General features: G+C 36.7%; 2 protein-coding genes across 8 annotated transcripts in view; one reads left to right on the top strand and one right to left on the bottom strand.

Annotated features, from left to right (window-relative positions):
• Nucleotides 1–13,086, top strand: part of PCMT1 (protein-L-isoaspartate (D-aspartate) O-methyltransferase) — a gene marked incomplete at its 5' end in the record, with an annotated part of 47,782 nt that extends 34,696 nt beyond the window's left edge. The window contains 2 exons of one of the 4 annotated variants that reach the window (XM_079939326.1): nucleotides 2,980–3,196; nucleotides 11,077–13,084. In XM_079939326.1, the coding sequence (XP_079795452.1) occupies nucleotides 2,980–3,159 (180 nt within the window). In that variant the 3' untranslated portion in view covers nucleotides 3,160–3,196; nucleotides 11,077–13,084. Of the gene's footprint in view, nucleotides 1–2,979; nucleotides 3,197–11,076 lie in introns of all 4 variants that reach the window. The other 3 variants (XM_079939325.1, XM_079939328.1, XM_079939327.1) reach the window with 3 other exon arrangements.
• The window catches only part of LRP11 (LDL receptor related protein 11), a 55,597-nt gene continuing 42,715 nt past the window's right edge, over nucleotides 5,143–18,024 (bottom strand). Inside the window, exons 7-8 of one of the 4 annotated variants that reach the window (XM_079939324.1) lie at nucleotides 6,947–7,041; nucleotides 5,143–6,279 (exon numbers count right to left, since the gene is read on the bottom strand). In XM_079939324.1, coding sequence (XP_079795450.1) covers nucleotides 6,983–7,041 — 59 coding nt within the window. In that variant the 3' untranslated portion in view covers nucleotides 5,143–6,279; nucleotides 6,947–6,982. The other 3 variants (XM_079939323.1, XM_079939322.1, XM_079939321.1) reach the window with 3 other exon arrangements.

Here is an 18,024-nt window from a genome sequence, read left to right on the forward strand (position 1 = left end):
GGATATTCCAGTAGTATATGTTACATAGTCAAGGAAATATTTAAGTACAAAATTGAGTTTTCGTTTTAGTAAGCCTCTGATAAACTTACGTCAGCCCGAATACTCCTTGGCTTAGGTTTCTATTACCTGTGATTTTTTCATGGTTCTTGATTAGATGGCAAGGGGCTAAAAGTGACACTGTCTCTTCTGCCCAGTCTCATCTACTCCCCAACCTGCAAGTGGTTTTTTTTGTGTGTTTAGACAGTTATGAGAAGCTGAAAGTTAGGGGATTTGTTCTGGTCACTGACTTTTTATTCACTGGCTGAATGACCTTAGGAAAATCAGCTATTTTCTCTGGCCCTGTTATCTGTTTGAAAAAAAGACCAAACCAGTGGTTTTAACATATTTTAATTGAAGTATTAGCATGATGTAGAAAGGTGTACAAGTCATAAATGAATAACGGGGCTGCTACTTGGAAGTCTTTATGAGGAACAGTTAGCCCTAAGCCCTAAGAAAATTTCTGAGAACTGAAAGACATAATTCTATAGTTTGAAAAGATCTTTTGAGTGCCTAGTACCATGAATTTAAAAAAAAAAAAAGAGCCACAATATCACCATGAAATTTCAGAATGTTACAGATAAAGAGAATATTCCAGAAGTTTCCAGAAAAGCAAAATAGATAATCCGTTGAAGGGTCAGTAATCAGAAAGGCATCAGACTATAGAAAACCAACATCAGAATGAACAAGTCAGAGGCAAACCATCACAATTCTGAATTGAAAATGATTTCCAATCTTGAATTCTATACCCACACACGTCACTAAATACATAGAATAAAGATAATTTTAGATTTGCCGATCTCAATCTCTGTCTTTAAAAATATTCCACATACTGTTTCACAGAATACTTCTGGAGGAATTGCTTTAATTATATCATCAAAAAATGAGGGAGTAGAGAGAGAGTAGGAAAAACTGAAAAGAAGCAGCCATGGTATCTAGGAAGGTAGGAAATTTTGTTCAAGAGCGAGGTGGTAAGAGTTCCCAGGATTCCAGGATTATTGCAAAGGAAGTCCCAGTATGAACGCTATGCAGCAGGCCTGGAGAATAACCAGTCCAGATTTAGAGCAGAGGAGGAAGGTACTAGAAGCGAGCCTACCAAAAAAGAAAAAAGAGCAGTTAAAAAAAAATTTAAAAAAAGGAAGGCACTAATTAGATAGATTTGACTGCGTGAAAATTTCATTAAGAAGCTGGGAGGGTACCAAGATTTAGAAACAGTTACAAAGAAAATTAAGGGAATGAAAAAAGAAAAACCTTCAGTTTTTAACTGTAGGGAAAACAGCTATTACATAAGAAAGGAAACAATCATTGGGTACCTCTTGGCTCAGCTGCAAATTACATTTACACAGTCATAACTGAAAATGGTTTTAATAAAAAATTATGATATTGGTTGGATTGGGGGAAAGGAGAAGAATACAGTTGGCCCTCTGTATCTGAGGGTTCCACATTCAAGGATTCAACCAATCATGGATCGAAAATACTCAGAAAAAAAAATTCCACAAAGTTCCAAAAAGCAAAACTTGAATTTGTCACACCTGGTAACTATGTACATGGTATTCACATTGTATTAGGTATAATAAGTAATCTAGAGATGATTTAAAGTATATGGGATATATAGGTTATATGCAAATATACCATTTTATATAAGGAACTTGAGTATCTGCGGATTTGGGTATCAGAGGTAAGGTCCTGGAACCAATCCCCCTTGGATACCGAGGGACAGCTGTTTATGTATGAGAGCTTAGTCCTCATCTAGCACATAATTTGAAATAAAAGAGGAAATATTATACAGCATGGTAACTATAGTCACTAGTACTATACCATATAATTGAAAGTTGCTAAGAGAGTAGACCTTAAAAGTTCTCATCACAAGAAAAAAGAACTGTAACTATGTGTGGTAATGGATGTTAATTAAACTTACTGTGGTGATCATTTCACATTATATACATATATCAAATCTTTATATTGTACACCTAAAACTAATACACTATTTATATGCCAATTATATTTCAGTTAAAAAAAAAAGACATGCTTTAGAAGTAAGCACTACAAAAGAAGACAGCTGAAAGGATTTAAAATGAGTGGATTTAGGGAGCAAGACTGGAGTAGTGGGAAGAAGCCTGCTATTTTTTCATTAAAAACCTTGACATTTAGAAAATTAAAAGCGAAAAAATAAGGTAGACTTGCTGACAACAAAAATTTTATTTAAGGACACCCTTCCTTGGGATAATACTATCCAAAGTAAGGTTTCTTCCTTACTGTTTTTGATCAGTGGTCATCTGTCAGGCTACATTCAAATTGTGACATACGACTTAAAAATTTTCTGACCAGAGGGGCTTTCACTGAGTAGTTTTGGTTCTTCATTGACAGGGCGTCCTCGTTCTAATGCTGCAGAGACTCCAGCCCTACCTTCCTTCGTCATGTCATGGTGCCAGTAATCCTAAATTCAGTCATAAAACCAAGGTTCCCTTATTTTTGGTTCAGTGATGCCTTAAATTCTTAGATAGGATAGGGATTCCTTGCTGATTTTCTACACTTCCCCTCCTCCCCTGCAAACTATGAAGATTCAAAATAGGCATACAGGAATTGAAATTTCCTGTTCTGCCTTTGGCCTTCCCAAGAGGATAGTCCTACATTATGTGGTTCAACTCAAACATTTTGAGCATTGCAGTTGTACCAGGTACTGTGTTAGATGCTAAGGGCACAAAGATGAATAAGACACAGTCCCTGTCGTCAGAACATTTGTACTGTAGTAGGGAAGGTCGGTAGGTAAATGAGTGAGTGGGTAATTGAGTAACAAGTTTAACAGTGGAAGTATGTATGTACTAAATAAAGTACATTTCTGCTTTCTGCCCATGGACACTGAAAGTTGTGTATAGTGATGTAAAATGACTATTAACATAAAATCTATAGCTTGGTGTACATGTGCTCTTCTTTTTCTTTTAGCTAATAGACCAGTTAAAGCCTGGTGGAAGATTGATATTGCCAGTTGGTCCTGCAGGTGGAAACCAGATGCTGGAGCAGTATGACAAGCTCCAGGATGGCAGTGTCAAAATGAAGCCTCTGATGGGAGTGATATACGTGCCTTTAACAGATAAAGAAAAGCAGTGGTCCAGGTGGAAGTGATTTTATCTTCTGCTCTTTCTTCTTCCACACATGCAAGGTGAAAGGGTGTGGATTTTAAGAGATTAGACTACAAGAGCTGCTTTTTCGGTTGTCACCTTTGTGCTGCTCCATTTTAACATCAGAAATTCACTACATTAAAAATGTAGAAAAGTTTTGCATGGTCTGTCCTTTTGATTTAACTCATCTTTGGGAAAGGGGGGTGAGACTTGGTTGGCACAAAGGTGTTTTTCTTTTTAAAGAGGCTTTCAACCACACTTTCTAAGATTATTTTAGTATCAGCCACTCTGTTTCTATATTTGCAACTCATTTTTATAGCTGTTGTACGGTCATGGAAACAAAGGCTGTCATCTGAAGAGAAGGGGTCATCATTTCCTGCCCCAGTTCATCTCTATTATACCATTGTTGTAAAGAGAAAGAAGGGAAAAGATACTCTTGTCCCAGTTTTCGAAGGTGTCAGAATCCCAGAGAGGACATTCTCCCTCTCAGCTTGATTTCTCTCTTTCAATCAGGTTCATAGACGTCTGACAACCTGTGCCTGTTTTACATTCCACTCTTATTTCAGAACCACTATAAGGAAGAAACCCACCATTTTATAGAACAGGCTGGCCAATTTTTAAGCTACTCTAAGTTCCCGGGGAGGGGAGGGGATTCTGTAAGTGAGTGCCCAGGTCTCACACACCTTCCCAAAGGGCCAACAGCATGTAGCATAATCTTCAGTACAGCATGGCTCATCTTAACACCCACTTTTGTTTCTGTGTCTCAGCATAATCTGGATATTTCGTTTGAAGCCAAGATTTCTCTTTTTCCTCTCTTCCTTCTTTCCCTTCCCACTCTCTCCAGTGGGAGGGAGTGAGATCAGTAAGTAAGAGTGACATTAGCCAAGTCTACTTGAAATTAAATGCCAGAATAAGAAAGGCCTTACTGCTTCCTTGTTTTAGAATCTACTTTTATTTGACAGAGGTGCTTATTTTAAGATGATTTCTTAATAAGTAAACTGGTGATTATAGGTTTAATAGACCTCTCAGTTTTGTTTTCTGGAAAGAGGAAAGGCACCTTTTGAATGAATGGTAATGGCAAAAATGGTAATGAATCTAACTCAGTTTGTTCAAAAATGAGTTTTACTTTTGACTAATTTTGATTGGCCATTGCTGGGATACCTTACTAGGAATTGCATTTTAATTCTTCACCTAATGTAGTTATAGCTATTTTCTTTGAATTCTAACTGGAGCACAGCCACTTCTTTAAAAAAAGTTTTAAAAAGCTATCAGTCTTGTCAGTTAGAATCAGATATAGTTACGAAGTTCCTTTTGCTTCTAGTCTGGTTACATAACTACATAATTGTATGATTGCTGTATAAAAGGGGCAGACATATCATTGAAATTACTGAAATTTGGTATCAAGTAAGAGTTCAGATTTTCATTAATAAGTTTAAAATTTCTCCTTTTATACACATTATTAGTACCATAATTTAATGATGAAGGAATTATAAAAAGGATTTTAGTTTTTATAACCAGAGGCGGACTCAGCTTGAAGCTAATGAAACTTAAGCTTCAGGGCCCTCACTTGCTTTGGGTCCTTCATGGCCTTATACCAAATTTTATATGCACAGTCTTATTTTTAGCCTACCTTTTTGTTTTCCTTCATAAAGAGGTTCCCCCCTTACCCAATTATATAAGCTTCAGGCTTCCACACACCTGTATTTTACCCTTGATAAGACTAAACTATTTGTATTAAATTTAGAATAATTTTTAAATCTATGGACAATTGTTCAATCATTTACCAAATATTTAAATATATATATACACTTGGTTTTCTTTTGGGCCTTCAACTTTTTAAAACATTGAGCAATTTTACATGTATGCATCATTGGAAACTTTTCTTTAGTTGTACTAGGATGACTTTCTAATTTTTTCTATTGCAAATTTTCTGTTCAAACACATTTTCCTATATCCAAAGATGTAGTTCTAATTACAGAGATAATCAGTTACTTAGTTGTAAATCATGAAGTTTAAAGAACATAAAGGTAAAACAAAATCTGGAAATGAAATCGGAAAAAAACAACTGCCACATTAAAAAAAAATTTGTACTGAAAGAAATTACTAGAAAATAGGATGTTTGAAAGGGTAAAACATCAACGGTCAACTTAAAATATTAAGAGACCCTAAGTTGCTATTTCTGTTTGTGTTCATAAACTATCAGTCAAGGTCACAGGCAGGAAACAGTGTGCTCAGCTAGGATTTTGAAGTGACTTTAATGAAGGGACTATTCAAAGAAATATGGGAAAGGTTATGGGAACCAGTAAAGAATGTGACATACCCAGGGACCAGGGGTTCCCAGGGTGATAGTAGGAAGCTGTTACCACTCTAGACCTAAAGGTAAGGAAACAATTTTACTAGAACCCACTGAGAGCAGGGACAGCAGAAGCGGGGGTGGGGTGTGGTCCCTGACAGGAGCTGTAGTGATAGAGGGAAGCAGCTACTCCCACATCTATGAATCACCTCAGTTTTCTCTCCTCCCGCCCTCTTCTCTCTGCCAGGGCATCGTATGGGGCAGAATTAACTGGAAGTCAGAGAGGAAGAGGCCCTGTGCCAGATGTAGTCTGAAGTCAGCTCTCACCACCTCTTTCCTTCCCCTTTCCTCCCATACAGCAAATACCTCTGCTGCTTTTTATTTTAAAATAATTAATTAATTAATTTTTGGCTGCGTTGGGTCTTCGTTGCTGCATGCGGGCTTTCTCCAGTTGCGGTGAGCGGGGGCTACTCTTCATTGCGGTGCGTGAGCTTCTCATTGCGGCGGCTTCTCTTGTTGCAGTGCACTGGCTCTAGGCACAAGGGCTTCAGTAGTTGGGGCACGTGGGCTCAGTAGTTGTGGCTCGTGGGCTCTAGAGCGCAGGCTCAGTAGTTGTGGTGCACGGGCTTAGTTGTTCTGCGGCATGTGGGATCTTCCCGGACCAGGAATCAAACCTGTGTCCCCTGCATTGGCAGGCGGATTCTTAACCACTGCACCACCATGGAAGGCCCCGTCTGCTGCTTTTTAAATTTAGGTGTGGAATAGATTTGAGAGGACATCTAGTTTTTGTGTGCCCTATTTCTATCCCCGTCAGGCTAATCTATGCGTAAACTGTCCTAGACAGGAAAAAAAAGAAAAAAGCCTTTATTTTAAATTGCCTTTGGAAAAGCAACATCTAATACTTTTCTTTGGCAATTTGTTCTGTTGTTAAATTTGTTAAATATTTTTCAGTGTGAGGACCTTCTTAATACATCATTAATTCAACAAGTGTTTGCGTGCCCACTATGTAGGCACTGCTTTAGGGCCAGGAATACACAGCTGTGAATTTGAAACTGACCATTTTCGTGGAACTCATAGTCAAGTAGAGACAAGACAAACAGGCAATTAGAGTGTGGTGTGTTGGCTCTGCCTTGAGGGCGGTAGGGAGGGATTGTTTAAGCCAGGCAGTGAAGCAATCAGAATTCCATTTCAGAAAGATAATTCTGGCAGTGGGGTAGAGAGTAGATTGGAAAGGGACAAAACTAGGGTCAGAAATAGGAGGTACCTGTAGCAAGTCAGGGGTACAGTGATGGTGGCCTGAATTAAGGCAGTGGTGGTAAGGATAGAATGTGGTTAAAAAGGGTTGCCTACATTTTCTCATCTCACATGAGAATTATGTAAAAAGCTCCCTAGTCAGTTTCTTGCCAGGCTAGATGATTTCTGTTCTTTCAGAATTTCTTCAGGATTAATTCAAGAACTCATCCTAGTGCTTTCTTACGAACATTCTCTTGTTTCTCACCAGCTTTCCATCCTTCTCTGACTGAGGCATCCAGAGCTAGTTGGAGTGCTCTGTGAGAGTGAGATCCAGTCTTATCTCGGAAGGTGTGATAGAAACTAGATGGAAAAAAAGAGAGAGAACTTAGTGGGCCTGCTGAATTCTAGTGCCAAATAAAGCCCCAAACTTGAATGTAGACTTTTGTCCCCTTATACTTGGAAAAATGTTCCTTGCAATTTTGGTGGATTAATAAAAGGGGAGAGAATGTCAGAGAGATAGGCTATAGACTTAGAATCTGTGGTATGATGTTCAAGACTATAGATATTTAATAGTTGTATTAGTTGCTTGTAAACTTAATGATTTCTAAATTTGTATTTTATTTTATACAAGTATGTTTATTTTATATATCTAGAAATCAACATTTTGTTAATCTTCTGGTAAGTTTTATTTTATTTTTGTTTTTAATAGCCACAAGAGTCAAAGGAGTAAGTCCATTTCTGGTTTGTGAAACTGAGGAATGTTTCAGGGTTCTCATTCCATAAGTACTTCGTCTATCGATGTCTTCTTAAAAGTGCCATGTACACATGAAAAAAATGTTATGAATTGACTGGCATTTCTAGGATTGACAGTTTAGGTCCTAGGATATCCAGCTGATCCTGTGTTCCATATTGTTCTATACTGTCCTTTTTAAATTTCTTTACATATGTTACAGCATTATGACATATTTTACATCCTTAAAGGCAAGAATGTATTCTGTTGCTTTTGGAATTCTTTTTATGTCTCTCATAATGCTTTGTACAAAGTTAATTGTACAAAGCTTTTATTACCTCAGAAAGCCCATTGATTAGAAAATGTTCATGGATTTTGATTGTTATTTCCTGGTAGTACATATTTTCAGTTGTTCTTGATAAAGAATACATAATACTAAATGTCAGTAACTTAGAGTTATTAACCTAATAAATTATGTATAATTACTTATTATACAATAAAGTAACAAATATTTAGTTATTAATCTAATGAAATATTAACACATATATTTTAAAGAGCCTTTTTAGAAATTTAGGATGTACTCTTTTATTGTAAATGATCTATGCATGTAAGTCAGATAAAGAAAAATATGGTTATGTAGAATTTTAAATATTAGGAAAAATTAATAAGGTTAATGGATTTTGGAGTCTTAGGATGTGACAAGGTTATACTTGCCATGGCAGCAAATTTTTGGTTTTCTTTGGCACCCTAAATGTTACAAACTCAGGTCTGTAAACTTAATTTCTTTTCCTTTTTTTTTGGAGGGGGTGCTATAAATTGCCTTCTATTTGTTTTCAACAATACTGTTCCTGACTACCAAAGTAATGTATATGCATTGTAAAAATAGGAAAAAAATACAAAGAATAAAAGTCACCCATAATCCCAGAATCTAGAGGTAACCTCTTATTAACATTTTGTAGATTTTTTCTTCTTTTATCCATAGATCTATATAAATCTCTTTTGTAATCCTGAGATCATATGGTAGCATTATTTTGTAATCTCTTTTTATTTAATAAAATGTCATCAACATTGTCCCGTATCATTAAACACTTTTTAACAATATGATCTTTTCCAGTTTTATTGAGATATAATTGACATATAGCATTGCATTAGTTTTAGGTGTACAACATAGTGATTTGATAGATGTATATATTGCAAAATGATCACCACAATAAGTTTAGATCTTACATCCAAGTCTTTAATCCATTTTGACTTAATTTTTGTGTGTGTGGTGTAAGATAGGGGTCCAGTTTCATTCTTTTTCACGTGGCTCTCCAGTTTTCCCAACACCATTTATTGAAGAGACTGTTTCTCCGTTGTATATTCTTGGCTCCTTAATTAATGGACCATATATGCATGGGTTTATTTCTTTGTTCCATTGGTCTCTGTGTCTGTTTTATGCCAAATACCATACTGTTTTGATTACTATAGCTTTGTAATATAGTTGGAAATCAGGAAGTGTGATGCCTCCAGTCTTGTTGTCCTTTCTAAAGTTTGCTTTGGCTATTTGGAGTCTTTTGTGGTTCTATACATGTTTTAGGATTGTTCTATTTCTGTGAAAAATGACATTGGAATTTTGATAGGAATTATATTGAATCAGTAGATTGCTTTGGGTAGAATGGATATTTCAACAACATTAATTCTTCCAATCCATGAGTACGGAATATATTTACATTTATTTGTATCATCTTCAGTGTCTTTCATTAACTTTCTATAGTTTTCAGTGTACAACCCTTTCACCTCTTTGGTTAAATTTATTTCTAGATATTTTATTCTTTTTGATATAATTGTAAATAAGATGGTTTTCTTAATTTTTCTTTTGATAGTTTATTATTAGTATATAGAAACAACTAATTTTAGTTGTCGTCTGCAAAAAGAGACAGTTTTACCTCTTTCTTTCTGATTTTGATGCCTTTTATTTCTTTTTCTTGCCTAATTGCTCTGGCTAGGATTTCCAGTACTATGTTGAATAAAAGTGGCGAGAGTGGGCATCCTTGTCTTGTTCCTGATTTTAGAGGAAAAGCTTTCAGCTTTTCACCGTTGAATATGATGTTAGCTGTGAGCTTGTCATATGTGGCCTTTATTATGTTGAGGTACGTTCCCTCTATACCCAGTTTGTTGAGAGTTTTTATCCTTTTCCCTTTTCAAAAAAATTTTTAAATGGAGAGGATATATACTGTATTGCTGGGCAATAAGGATATTTATTGACAGAATCCTTAATGCTTTGCAACAGGTAAATAAAATGTAAAATTATTTAAAAAAACAACAATAGTATCTTTAATCTATATTTTAAAAAGCACAAGTGAATTTAATTTATGAATAGAGCACTCTGCAAGTGAACTCTTTGAAGATTAAGTACTTTAATGCTTGCATGAATTTAAGTAAAAGCTGTTTTATGAGAATTACAGTACTTAAATTATTTGGAAGAATATATTAAGAGGAACAAGAACTGATAACTTATCATTTAACAGATAATCCAGTGCTGTATGACAAAGACAGCTGATGGGAGAAGTCATTTTAAAAATATTTTCTTGCACAATTTATAAAATTCATATTTTGTAAAAAATACTGTACTGGCCAATAATCCCTTAATTCACCACTTACCTGGGAAATTTTAGCTCTTTATTTACCTTCCCTTCAAATTTATTTTAACAGCTTTTAAAAAAACTTTAAAATTTTTATTATAGACAAGTTGCAAGAATAGTACAAAGAGCTCCTGAATCTCTTCATCCAGAGTTATCGATTATTAACGTTTTTCCACATTCCTTTTCACTCCCTCTTTCTCTCTATATATACATATATGTAACATTTTTTCCTGAGTCATTTGAGATTTAGTTGCAAACATCATACTTATTTACTCCTAAAGTACTTGAGTCTTTAACAATGTTTTTTGTTACTCAGATTACCCTCAAATAAGAAGCTTTTAGGCTTTTCTGGTAGCTTTATTTTTTCACTTTTAAGAGCTTTATTGAGGTATAATTTATATACCATACAATTTATTTTAGACTGCATTTTTCTTCCTTCCTTCCTCTCACTGGCAGTTGCTGGTACAGTGCTGCACCTGGCTGAGCGAATGGTTTCTTTTGGAGCTGATAAAGCTGTCTTATGAAATCAGCTGACAGGTATATTATACCTACAGATGATGCGTTTTCTCACAAAGAGTTTGGGTTGAGATTGACGCACTCGACAATTGCTAACAGATACCCTAAACAAAAGACTAAATTTTTGTCCAATTTTGTGAATGTAGCTGTAAAGAATTATCTGAACTCTAACTACTCGTTATTATTTTACAATAAATAGTATTAGCAAGATCCTGGATCTAAAAGTTACCATTTCTCTGAATATTTGGTCTTGAAGGAAGAAAGTTACTTTTGAATTAAAAAATAAAGAATTCAGGTCCTTTAGTTTTCATTCTTCATTCTGGAGTAGCACAAAGGATGTCTGAAATGGCTGATTTCCATTTTTGCTTTGACTTGGATCATTTGCTCAGTTTTGTTTTTGTTTTTAATAATGCTTGGGGATCAGTGTATTTTTACTGATTTATTAGTTGTATCTAAACTATTAGAAAGCCAAGTTTTGTAATATGTAACTCCTACTTATATATTTCTCTCCTTTTCCCCCACCAGGGACGAACTGTAAAAGCAACATCAGCTTGACCAGTATATAATATTACAGTGGATTGCTCATCTCAGTCCTCAAAGCTTTTGAAAATCAACAGCATCACAGCTTGTGTTGGACTTTCTTACACTATTTTCAGCATGAAAATGTGTGGTTTTGTGGGGTTTCTAATTCTTCAAAGAGGCACAGAAGCCAAATTGGTAGAAGGATGCAAATATAAATTTGTGTATTATTACTTTAACATGCCCACGTTTTACTTTAAATGTTAAAAGGAAGGGTTCTGCAAAATGGAAAACATAGTTTGTGAATTGATTTTGAGGAGTGGCTTTTCTTTTCTTAGACACTTAATTCTGTTCAGATGTTAATTTATCAGATTGCTTTTGTGCATCAGGTAACACCACCATTCATAAGTTAAGATTCTTGGTTTTTGGGTGTATGTTAGATGCTACTAAGAAAATAGAGATGAGCTTCCTTTTTAAAGCTTTTGATGTGGTGTCATAGAATAGCATGTTGTAGATACAATCGGCTGCTTTGTTACCTTAAAGCTAAGCATTTGTAAATATTAAAACTTAAGAAGATGACAGGTGATGTCCCTTAAAACACTCAGCTGTTCAGATTGGACATAACTGACATAGTTCTTCCTTTCTCTCTTTAAAAATTCTAGGAGCTCAGTATTGTTTTTGTTTCTGATTTGCTGCTCATAATGTATATGGATTTAACATGCTGTGTAAGCTGCGTCCTAGTCACTGAACAGTTGATGCAGTGCTGCTTTGCCAAATAAAGTTAAAAGTGAAAGGCATTGGCGGTGTTTGAACATAGAAGAATCGCGTGTCCACCAGGTACACAATGCCAAGATCACAGAGAAAAAGGTGGTTTCTCTGATGCTCCATTTTGTGAAATCTGAGCAGGTTAAGAGCATTAATCTAACTGTACATTTGTGGAATGTGACTACGTTTCTCAAGGACAAGAACTACACCTCATTTACTGTTTTTCTTTGCTTAACACGGGGCCTCTTGTAGATGTACAATAAATGCTGAATGAATGAAAGGGTGAATGAATGCACTGACTTAATGTCAAGAAAGAACAGGGTTGAGGATAAATTTACCAAAACCCATCCATTACCTATAAATAGATTTATTAATATAACGACTGTAAAATGAGTTTCTAAGAAGGCAGTAACACGTTGGGATCTTGCTTAAATGTTGTAATTTTATACCTTTATATTAGGATCTTAGTTTTTCTAAGGGTTCTAGAACTTGAAGAGATATAAGCTCTAGAGCTAGCAGAACTAGCACTCCCAGCAAAGCCCTTCCCTCTGCTGTGTGCAAGTGTGTATGATTCTGGCAAATAGATCCTTCGTGAGGGGATGAGGCACCTCCCCCCACATCTTAAGTTAAAGTCTTAAACATTACTTCTTTGAAAATGGCTTTAAAAAAATTACGCATGCATGTTTTTACCAGTGTCTCTTCTTGGGCAGGGTCTTAGGCACAGGAAACTTGCATTAGTTGGTGGCCAAAACTTGTGAATTCATTGCTGGCTTCAGTTTGCTGTTGTTAGTGTTGCTTCTGGACTCAGGCCATGAACGCTTTTGATCCAGGACTCTGTCATTTGCGGGCGGTAGTTTCAAACATCAAGTATTCTTTAGGACTTTAATTCTTCAACTTATTCACTAGTCTGTATCCTTCCTAGCTATTATCAACATTTTACTCTATGTAAGTCCCTTTGTTAGGTCTTGGGGATAGAAAAAGGCCCTTACTCTCAAGAAGTTTGCAGTCTGGTTGAGGGGACAGTTTATAAATCTGGTAAGACAAACCAAGTGGGATCTGATTGGTACAGACAAATGCTATGCCAAGCATTGCTCTTGGACTTTAAACTTTTGAGTTAAAATTTTTAGGGACTTCCCTGGCGGTCTAGTGGTTGAGACTCCATGCTTCCACTGCAGGGGGCACGGGTTTGACCCCTGGTCAGGGAACTAAGATCCTGCATGCTGTGTGGCATGGCAAAAAAAAAAAAAAATTTAAATGTTGAATAAAGAGGAATGGATTTTAGGGGAGCATCAATAAATGTGTAAAGATGGAAATAATGAATCTTAATTCTATCTATGAACTTTTCTCTTGAAAAGAATTGAATTAATATATGTTTTGGTCAGAGAAGAAACGTCTCTTTAATCTTTAGTATTCATAATTTCTAAAATATTTTAGCATTTCATTTTTCCTTATTAGAAGGACTTCTTTACATAATATGAAGGACAACAATAAAAACATTTTTAAAAGTTCCAGTCTAGCGAGGTCCTGTTGAAACAAGGTGATTTTTACAGATTTGATTTTATTAAAGCCAAATCTAGCTCTCAATTAAGAATTAAATTAAGAATTCTATTTTCTAACGAGGGTTTCAACCCTTTCCCAAGTAGTATTTAAAAATGACATTTGGGTTAAAAGTATACATTAACATTGTACAAATACTTTAGATCCCATTGCCCTAATTTTTGAAATCTGCGTTGTTCAAAAAAAAAAGTTGATTACACTTTTTTTTTTTTGCGGTACGCGGGCCTCTCACCGTGTCCCCTACACCGGCAGGCGAATTCTCAGCCACTGTGCCACCACGGAAGCCCGAGGCTTTATCTTTTTAACTGACTTTGTGTTGCTGGGGCCAGGACTCTGAGAAGTGCTCCCTCACCTTAGTGCCTCCAGAGTGCTGTGCTGGGCCGGTGAAACCCTCCCCTCTTCCTCATTCTCTCTTTCCCCCTCTTCCTGTTCTTCTCTTCCTTTTCCCTTCTTGCCTTTCCTTTTTCTTTCCTAACGTTAGATGAAGTTCTATGGCTGCTGGGTCTCAAGAACTCTTTCTCACTTGGGTGGAGTGTCCCAGTAGGATGGGCATCACAGAATAACACTTTTGGTCAAAGGGCAGGTGATGGCAATACTGAGGGCACCTTAAGCATAAGAGGCAGCAGTCCAACGGCCTAGGGCAGCTGAGGACATTTGTATTTGAATTCCATGCCCTGAACACTTTTTACTGTGTGCCCTTTAAAGGACTGCCTCACACTGAGTAATCTGTTTTGCCAGCATTATTTGTTTATTTTAATTTTTAGGTGATTATCCTGTCAGGATTTTGCCTAGAAATTACCTTATGGATCAAAGAGCCTGCAGAATTTCCCTGTTAACACTACTGTATCAGTTTTAAATCAATAGTAAAAAGGATTATTTTCTAGGGAAAAAGACCTATGCTGCCACCGTTCAGCATCACGAGAGAGGATGTACAGTAAGTGTATCAGTTGCCCAGGAAGAAATCCAAATTCAAAATTCCAAGTGTGGTTTCTACTAAATGTGTCACTTTTGCACCATCATAAAGTAAAAAAAAAATGTAAGTCGAAGCAACGTAAGTCAGGGACCATCTGTACTAGCAGCTATGATTATATTAAAAGGTGTAAAAAAAGGCTTAGGAATATAATAAAATTTATTAAAGAATACTGTACATATAGATATGGGACATCTTTTATCAAGTGTTTCAACACCATGGCAGTACTAAATTGTGTTCAGTTTCTTCATGTATAAAAGATGTGCTGAAAGATGCATGCCTCATCAGTTTTTATTTTATTGGATGTGGCTATAGGTGACATCCTTCTATAGAAAAACAAACTGCACAGCATCACATACAGAGTACAGACACCTTAGGTTCATTCACACAGTCATTTCTCTAAACTCCTTAAGGAGAAATTTAAATCTTTGCTCAATTCTAAAATTCATGCTTGAGTTTCTTACGAAATAAAAATAACCAATTTCTTTGTTTTCCTGGAACTAAGTAACTATCCATTTGTTAATGTATATCTCTGACCCAAATTAAGTCTTTGCTAAAGGAATAACTTACATCAGGTTCAGTCTAAAAATAGTTTTCTAGAGGGTTTTCAAGTATCTTAAAAGATTTGCCACTTATGGTAAAAAAAAAAAAAACATGTGACTAGGAACATCACATTATACATTCCTCTCAGTAGAATAATTTCTAGAATGTGCATAGTCCCAGCATTAAGCAATGGTGGAAATAATATGCCTTTAAAATCCTACAGATTAAAAGGTAAAAGATGCTAAGCTAGATGCTGGTTTTCTGTAAAGATGAATTTGTGCAAAACTCCCTTATGCTCTGGGAGTACATAAGCCTGGCACTAGCTGTGTGCACATTGTAACATTTTAGAGCATTAAATAAATAACGGAAAAACGGCATCACTCCACTGAATGGAAGAACCGCTGATACTTAAACACGTGACATTTTTACAAAAGCTGTACCCAGAAATCCATTCAGTGTTCTGTTTTTCAATTTGAATGCAGTTTTTTTCTTCCATCAACACATACTAATGCTGAAAACCAGCGACTATATAAATGAGCAGTGTTGAGCAGATACAAGAACTAATCATCCTCCTTGCTCATTTTTCCCTCAGCTAGGTTTCTGTTAAAATTTTTGACCTGCCAGGTTCTCTGCTTCCATGACCATGTTAGAGCTATTTGTAATTCAAAGTCTGAGTCATTCTCCTTTGGGAGAATGAAGCAGCCACATACATGACACGATGTCAGGCATTGGGAAGAACTCATATTCACCTTCCCTAGGCCTTACTGACCTGTTCATTAGGTTTATAACTTAGATATTCCTGCCGTGGATAACATCTCATTGAAGGTGTACACTCACTTGAGCTCCATCCTCAGAAATAGGTTTTGAAGAGAAGAGAAAGGAGAACACTGGAAGCTTAAAGTGAGAAATGGGAGGGCCACAGGGCGAGGGAAGTGGGGTGGTATGAAGTGCCAATGGCTGGCTTCTAGAAAGAGTTAACACTGCCTTTCCCAGGAACCTCTAGAGACTCGGAATTTTCTGCCTTGGCTAACTGCAAATTTCTGTTTTTAGGGGCAGCTTATGTAAATCAGAGTTAGATTTGTAAAAGTCTGTAGTCATATGGACTCCTCTCTAAATTTCAAAATATTTCACATACTTCCCAAGGAAAATCAATAACTAAAAACAAAGGTTTAGTATTTGCAGAATCTTCAGGGTTTTCAGTAGTTTTCTTAGTTAAACAGAAGAGGTTAAAAACAAATCAAAACAAAAAAAAGAAGAGGTTATAAATATCAGAACCCAAAATATATACAAATTATAAGTGAAACATGTTCTTGCCCTCAGCTATTTAAATTACACTTATTATAGATACATCCCATTTATGAGGTAGTCAGACTCCTCAGATGTAATGGGACGAGCTTTTTTAAGTTTCTGTTTCACCAGCCGTAGTCGACAAGCAACCATGAGAAGCAGCAAAGCAGTGATAGCCAAACCCAGGGCCAGGGGTAGCACTGCACCTGTGCAAAGGTCGGAAATGAACAGGGTAGGTCAGTGGTTAATACCAATAACAGCCACAATCCATTATATGATAAGCACTGTGCATGCACTGTTGTATTTAATCTGAACAACTCAAGTAGGTACTTATAGTACCTCCATCTTGCAGATTAACTGAGGTGCAGAAAGATTGAGTAATTGGCCCAAGAGCACATAGCTTGTAAGCTGCAGGTCTAGGTCTCAAACCAAGAGTTCCTTAAAACCAAACTGTGTACCAGGTTCCTATAAAATTTATAGGCCATCAGTGGGTACAAACGTTGCAGTCAGATTACCCTTATATCCAACTGTAAAGACATTGTGACCACAGGAAATATCTTCATTGCAGTCATAGCTTACATCTATGGATTCATACATGATCATTCACCATTAAAATAAGTATGGACTAACTCCTGATTTCTTGCTCTGGTTAGGGCTTTAAGAAATTTTTGTTTCCTAAATCCAGAGAACCTACTCTCAGCCAGTAGAGCCATTATTGAAAACTTGAGGAAAAAAAATCTCTAGTTCTCCTTCATAGGTTTTCTTCCCTGTGGGATTGATCCTAGACACTGAGACTAGAAGCAGCTTTTAGAGCCTTTCAGGAGTCTGGAAGGAACAGTGTGTACCCCAGATCAGTCTTTCTTATCAAGCTCAGCAGGGTCTATTCTTAGTCTGATCTGCTCTGGAGTCAGGCCAGGCTTGGAGATGATATGGTGGAACTATTTTTAGCTACAAGGGTCTTGCCAACTGGTGGAACGAGAGGAGCAAAAACCTCCATTGCATAAGCTGATTTCATAACATTTTCTTTCATTTATTTATTCATTTTGCATAAATTAACAGTCATGTGCCTGACACTGGTAATCAAAGATAATAAAGAGCGCTTTATAGATTAAGTAATTTAATTCTCACAACCACCATATGAGTTCGTACTTTCATTATCCCCATTTCACAAATGAGGGAACTAAGGCATTGAGAATTAAGTGACTTGACTTCTCTCAGTATGGGAGAGTCAGGATATGGCCCCAGACAGTACTGTTCCAGAACTACTGTGGTATACCACTTCTCCAAAAGTTCAATGAGATTGTTTTTTAATGACTTCAATTCTGGGTAGATAGACATTTACATGCAGAGATACAATAAAGTATTACAGTTGCTATGACAGAATATACATGAAGTACAGCTATAAAGAGGAGTGGGCCGTGTACCTGGTCCCCAGGGTCTTTGCTCGAGTGACTTAGATGCGTGATGGAGCTTCCTTGGGGTGAGTGAGGGAGATGATTAGTTTTCCACAGTTTCAAATTGAGATGCCAACAGCCAACCCAGGTGGAATTTTCTCTAGGCTCTTCGATGATTTGGGCCTGAACATGTGGGGACCTTCAGCGTTAAGGTGATGGTTGCAGGGACGAAAGTGGGTGAGACCTCCAGAGAGGAAGGGAGAAGGGGGCCAGGGACAAGGCCCCAGGGAGCAGCAACATTTCGGAGGGCGGACAAAGAGGAGGACCAAGGAGCACAGGAAGAGACAGGTCAGAGAAATGGTCGGCGACCAACGGAGAAGGGAGTCCTGGAAGCAGAGGGACGAGGCTATTTCAAGACGCAAGTGGTCAGCGGAATCA

The sequence above is a fragment of the Stenella coeruleoalba genome (genome assembly GCF_951394435.1).
Source record: "Stenella coeruleoalba genome assembly, chromosome: 12".
Taxonomy (NCBI): Eukaryota; Metazoa; Chordata; class Mammalia; order Artiodactyla; family Delphinidae; genus Stenella; species Stenella coeruleoalba.